A 6,322-nucleotide genomic window follows, 5' to 3' on the forward strand; every position below is an offset into this window, starting at 1 on the left:
CAACCATCCACTATCATTATAGCCCCAGCTCAGGGACACATCCACAGTCACTTAACTTTGGTGCTCAGGATGCTAACGGCAGTTTACTGAACCGTCGGGAAACAGACCCATGCACAGCGTGCATTCATAACGTTAAACCACCACCACAATTTGCTTGTCTCCCTACCTGCCCGCTCGCCTCTCATTGAAAGTAGGCACGCTAAACGCTACACTACTACCCACTACAGCAAAATTTGATTGGCTGATTCATCCGTCAACTACTAAACTAACACACAGCCTCTGGACTTTTGTCCCGGTCATGAAGGCCTAACCAATGAGTGACCAAGCTGCAACTTAACCTGATTGGATAACTCCAGTTTTAAGGTTTTAGGTCACTAACAATTTGTCAGAAAATCAAGCTAAAATTAGAACTAAAAGAGAGAATTATCATTAATTGAAATGTTAAATATGACATTTAAACTGCTGATATGTTGGGCTTTTTCTGAAGTCCTAGAAGTCTCTAAGGGTTGTCCTGTGACATTGGACAATGAAAAAACCTATGTACCTTCTCTATCCTCTTCTTAGGAGAGAAGCCTTATGAGTGCTACATCTGCCATGCCCGATTCACCCAGAGTGGAACCATGAAGATGCACATTCTGCAGAAACACACAGAGAATGTGGCCAAATTTCACTGTCCACACTGTGACACTGTCATCGCACGCAAAAGTGACTTAGGTAACACCGACTTACTAGACAGACAAGATTTTGCCACATTGTTTTGTGTGTCTTAACTTGCTTAATTTTGTAACTTGTGTGCCTCTCCAGGTGTTCATCTTCGTAAGCAGCACTCATTTATTGAGACTGGAAAGAAGTGTCGTTACTGCGACGCTGTTTTCCACGAGCGCTATGCTCTGATCCAGCATCAGAAATCTCATAAGAACGAGAAGAGATTTAAATGTGACATGTGTGACTACTGCTGTCGCCAGGTGTGTGCACACAAATATATTTTGTGTAGTGATATGTATGGTTACCATACTCTTAGCAAATGAAGAGTTTAATAATAATTAATAATCATCAGTGATGTGGATACACTGATTTGGTGGGCAAACAGCTCAAACTGTCTAGCAAGTAACGTCACTTTGCTGTAATGCCAGCTGTAAAACCATGAAAGACAACACTTTACGTTATATTATGATATCCAAAAATGTACGACTATATCAAGTCTCATATCCCCATATTGACTTAATATTGATATTTTGCCCAGCCCTATATAGTTCTGTCTGTAACTGTGTTGTATGCTGCTGGGTCCAGGAGCGCCACATGGTCATGCATCGTCGAACCCACACGGGTGAGAAACCATATGCCTGCAGCCAGTGTGAGAAGACCTTCAGACAGAAGCAGCTGCTTGACATGCACTTCAAACGCTACCACGACCCCAACTTTGTCCCCACCGCCTTCGTCTGCCCCAAGTGTAGCAAGACCTTCACTCGCAGGGTAACGGCACTAATTCTACCTGTCACACACCTGGAGTGTACTTTTAAGTGATTCAGCATGCCCTAATGAGTTATTAGTTGTAAACGTCAACAGACTATCTGACTGTGTGTTCTTGTAGAACACCATGGCTCGCCATGCTGAGAACTGCAATGGTGAAGTGGAGGATGCTGAGAACGGAGCTCCAACCCCAAAGAAAGGAAAGAGAGGAAGAAAGAGGAAGATGAGGAGCAGGAGAGATGAGGATGACAGCGGTAAGAATTAGTTGTGAACATAATGCTGAGTTTGTTCTGTTCTGATTTGTTTATGTGATGTCTGTCTTTGTTGCATCTCTGTGTCGTGCAGAAGAGGACCACGCTGAACTGGATGAGGAGGAGGAGGATGACGGTGAGGGTGAAGGAGAGGAAGAAGCATCGCTCCTACAGGAAGAGGAGGAGGCAGAAAACATGGAACTGGACCAGGCGCCTGCTGCCATCCCTGTACCGGCTCCCGACGAGCCACCGGTCAAGAGAAAACGAGGCCGGCCCCCAAAGAACGCCCCCAAGCCTCCAACACCCAGCAGATCAGTCAGGGTGGCTGCCAAGGCGGCTGCTTCTGGTGAGAACAGTGATAGGATTTATCAGACAAGAAGTTAGACCAGTTAATGTTTTGCCCTTTCATCGAATCTGGATGTTTTTAGTCCTGGGGTGGCGTAGTAACATGTTTATTTAAGTACTGTAGAAGCACCTCCTCTATAGCTAAAATATTATCAGGCAACAGCTTTCAGAGAGGTTGGTATATACACATGTTGTTGCTACATGTGCCAGCGAACTGATAAACTAGAAATCTTCTTTGACCTTTCCAACTACTGGATAATTTACAGCGTCTCACTTAAAGGAAATCTCAGTTTCTCTTTGCTCTGTAAACCAATCGCAGCAGCAAAACTGTTCTGTCATTGCAATTCTGGCAAACTTAACATTAGAAATGGTACAGCGCTGTGTACAGTGCTAAACACCCCAGGGTATTGTAACCGCTATGTAATGCATTGCGTTATGTCGGCCTGCTCTGTGGTTGAGTTTTGGTTTTTGTTGTTTTTGGTAATGTAATTAACAAGCTGGTAATGTTTCTGTTAAGAGTTATGTCTCAATCTGAGTCATCAAATCAAGACACAAAAATAACTGAATAAATGACATGACTAGAAAGGTTTCATTTACAGTGCCGCTGTTACCTGGCACAGGAATGAATAGCCACTTTTTTTTATTCCCATAACCCCTGAATGCAGCACCTAAGTGTGTCTTTATTGTGTTGTAGCTGCTGCTATCATCCAGGTGGAGGATGAGAGCACCGGAGCAGTAGAGAACATCATAGTGAAGCAGGAGGATAGCGACGTCTCTGCAGCGACGCCTCTGGATCAGGGCATGGCCCTGACCGTGGAGGGGGTAGGGCTGGACGGGGACGGGGTGGAGACTGTTGAGTTGGCTGTAAACGAGGAAACAGCGGCTGCCGCAGCCAACGGTGACCTGACGCCAGAGATGATCCTCAGCATGATGGACCGGTGAACTCGACACAGCCACACATGTAGCCGGACTATGAGTCAAATTGGCAAACACACATTAACATTTCCACATCCTTGGCCTTCACCTCATGTACCATCTGTGTGAGCTTGTAATGGCAGCCATTTTGCCTCCATTGAAGTGGCAGCAGAAAACCATGCACAAAGAAGGGAAGCCGCATGTAAATACTTAACACAGTAGCTTCACATCCATGTACATCAACTGCATTCTGATGTTTGTGGGTCTCTCTCTCTCACACATACACACACAAAATACCCCACATACCTGTGTCATCTCCCACATAATATACAGATATTGTCCAAGCTAATGACAGACTGCTCTCTGCTCTTAAATGCTTATTTCGGTTTGAAAGTCTTCTGAATGAATCGGTGTGTTTTGCTACTTGTTTCTGCCCGAAGCCACATCCTGTCAGTCTCTACCCACGCCTTCTGCAGCTCCTTCAGCTTCTCTTTGTTGCTCTGCCAAAAGGAGACATTATTAGATCTACCTTCACTTTTCACTTTGATTTTCTGCTGTCCTGCTTGCTGTTCTTGCAACTATGCTGGTTTAGCAAATTCCAAGCCTTTATATGTGTATATATAGATATTAATAGTAGTTTTTCCTAATGAAATATAGTATATGGTACTTGAGTTTGTCTCTGAGATACCACTTGCTCTCAGTCACGTGATCTGTATCCCCCCACCCCAAAAACTATGATTTTTCCCTCCTTGGCCTGATTCTGAACACATCAGGTGTTGTGATGTTGGTACATTGAGGCTTTTACATGGAATATTTTTTTTATTTATGAGCAAACAGATACATTGAAATGAACTGGAGTCAGTGAAAACTTTGCAGTTATTAGAGTTTGACGTCAACTGCCGTCTGCCAACCTTGTTGAAACGTTCCCTCAGTCAGCTCATGCAAAGAAAATAGCTGAGATGGCTGCTAATTCACTTTCCCAGCACCAACATAGTCTGAGAGGAAGTCATCACTAAATGAAGATACTTGTCATTCATGGTTAATGTTCCACATTTTGAAGGATGTAGTTTGCAATCACATTGGAGAGAATGCAGATAACCCTGATTCAGTTAGCTCTCCATAGTTCTATAGTTGTGATTTTGAACATTCCAAGTACGTTAATGAACATGGAATTATGTCTTTGTATTTCAATCATTTCCCTTGAAGTAATGGGCAATAACAAACTCAAACATTGTTTGGCAAGTTAATACCAGCCGCTCTTTATTTTGTCTCTAAATGTATTCACTTAATATTGTGCTTGGAACAATGATCAAAGAGCAGATTGTAAATCAGTGTCACTCATAATAATCTATGATTATTGTGGTTGACACACAATAATCCTCCACAATAATCAATGATCACCAACTAAATGCATGTAAATACACATTTTAAACCCTTTGCTTTTTGATTTATTGTGAAGCTTTTTAACGTTTTAAATGGCTGATTTGGAGATGCGTTGGTTAAAAAGGATATTGAGGTTTCATATCTTTGATGCCGTACCCGGTAGTCCATGTCCCGCGCTCGTTAAGGGGATTGGCAAAATGACCTCTTCATCATGCTTTCCTTACAGATGAGCCCCTCTTAACCAACCAAACTGAATTGAACTCATCTGAACCACTATCATTTTGCTGTGTATATTCTGTTGCTCATAGTCATTTTGTATTCTGCTGTTTGCAGATACAAAACTGTTTTTCAGATTTTGTTTTCTGGCCAATTTGTAGTTTTTTGTCTCATTATGTTCTCCTCTAACCTTTTGTTAGGTTACTTTGACCTGTAAAGGAACAAGACGTGTTTGAGTATCTGTTGAAAGATGAAACCGTTTGGCACTAATCTACACACATACAGAATGAAGTTCAGCTAGTAAATTGTTTGTAACAACAAACAGCCTTCTTGTTTGTTTTTGACAGGTTTTATACTGTTTGCTGTACTATGTGAATTAATTAGGTTATTAAGACAACTCTTTCACACTATTCTCAGCCCTGAACTAAGGAACATGTTAGACTTTTGAGTCTTGCAGTTCCACTTTCCCTGGGTTTTTAGTCGTGATACTAAGGTATGTCCTCTCCAGGGCAAGTCACTCCTGATTTGGATTTACAAAAATAACACGGTTTAGATTTGGGGTTAGAATAAAAATGATTTTTAATACATCGTATGATTTGAGTCTTCTGAGGATGTTAATCCTGAGACTTTCCTTGTGAACTTGAACACAGGTTATAATGGTTATGTGGCCTTTATTTGGCTTTTTCATTAAGACCAAGACCTGTCACAGTAAGATAGAACGATTTCCTCTGTAACATAACATTACATGGTAGATGCCCGGAATTGTAAAAAAACAAAAAAAAACATAAGTATACTGGCTCTGAAGAACCATGAACACAATAAGATAGCAGTGCCAAGATCCTGGTAGATTGTGTCAGGAATCAATGTTCATGAATCAAAAATGAATCTTTCAGAAACATCAATTCTGTGACTGTACTGCTGTGGTCTTGGATTTCATCCTGTAAAACAAGAAAGATCCAAATGTTCTGTTATCAAGCTATCATGTTATTGTTCTGCAGGCGGACAGATGGAAGATGGATGTTTGACTGTTCTCAAAGCAACAGCTTTGGTTTTTGTTGTTGGCACATTGCTTGTTTGTTTTTGGCAGAAGAAGTGAGAGAACGGTTTTAAGATGGTTTTAAAGCACCTCCCTGTTTTAAGTTAGAGACTGGGAAAACAGGAAAAAAAAACCTTTGTCATGTCATTCCTGACGGTGAGACACTGTAAAGCTGATGAAAAATAAAGTCATCCTAATGGGCCCATGTTTTCTTTCAATTAATAAAACGGTTGTTGTACAGTATGTGTTTAAAGAGGTCTAGTCTGGATCAACGGAAGTATATTTACAGGATAAATCCTTACATCCTCTGTTTGTGTGTTGCTGTTCTCAAAACTCTGTTCCCTTTCAGGAAACAACCTTGGAGCTAGCAAGCTACACGCTGAAAATGTCATGTTGAGGGGAAAGATTCGGACGGTGCAACAAGGCAGGCCTGCTTGGTTCTTTCAGGGAAAGATTTACAAAGAATATGTTTAGGGCATCTCCTCTCTAACTGGGTTATTTTGGGACCTATTGGTGAGATTGCTGTGGACCAAGTACACAGATCCACTGGTAAGAGCTAATGACGTTTAACCATGTATCAGCTGATTTACATAGCTCATGTTACTGTATTGTGTCAACAGTTAACTTCATTTAATAATGTATGTGGATTTTTTTGACACAAAACTAATCGCTTGGAATAGTAATTTGTTTCTAATAAAGATAACAT

At 41.4% G+C, this 6,322-nt stretch overlaps 1 protein-coding gene across 3 annotated transcripts in view; it reads left to right on the top strand.

The window, feature by feature from the left end:
- Positions 1-3,152, top strand: part of ctcf (CCCTC-binding factor (zinc finger protein)) — a gene marked incomplete at its 5' end in the record, with an annotated part of 13,349 nt that extends 10,197 nt beyond the window's left edge. For all 3 annotated transcript variants that reach the window (XM_032524313.1, XM_032524311.1, XM_032524312.1), the window contains 6 exon segments: positions 565-714; positions 805-965; positions 1,291-1,473; positions 1,592-1,724; positions 1,816-2,067; positions 2,761-3,152. In XM_032524313.1, coding sequence (XP_032380204.1) covers positions 565-714; positions 805-965; positions 1,291-1,473; positions 1,592-1,724; positions 1,816-2,067; positions 2,761-3,008 — 1,127 coding nt within the window. In that variant the 3' untranslated portion in view covers positions 3,009-3,152.
- Between the last annotated feature and the right edge of the window lie 3,170 nt (positions 3,153-6,322).

Source organism: Etheostoma spectabile, chromosome 8 (assembly GCF_008692095.1).
Source record: "Etheostoma spectabile isolate EspeVRDwgs_2016 chromosome 8, UIUC_Espe_1.0, whole genome shotgun sequence".
Taxonomy (NCBI): domain Eukaryota; kingdom Metazoa; phylum Chordata; class Actinopteri; order Perciformes; family Percidae; genus Etheostoma; species Etheostoma spectabile.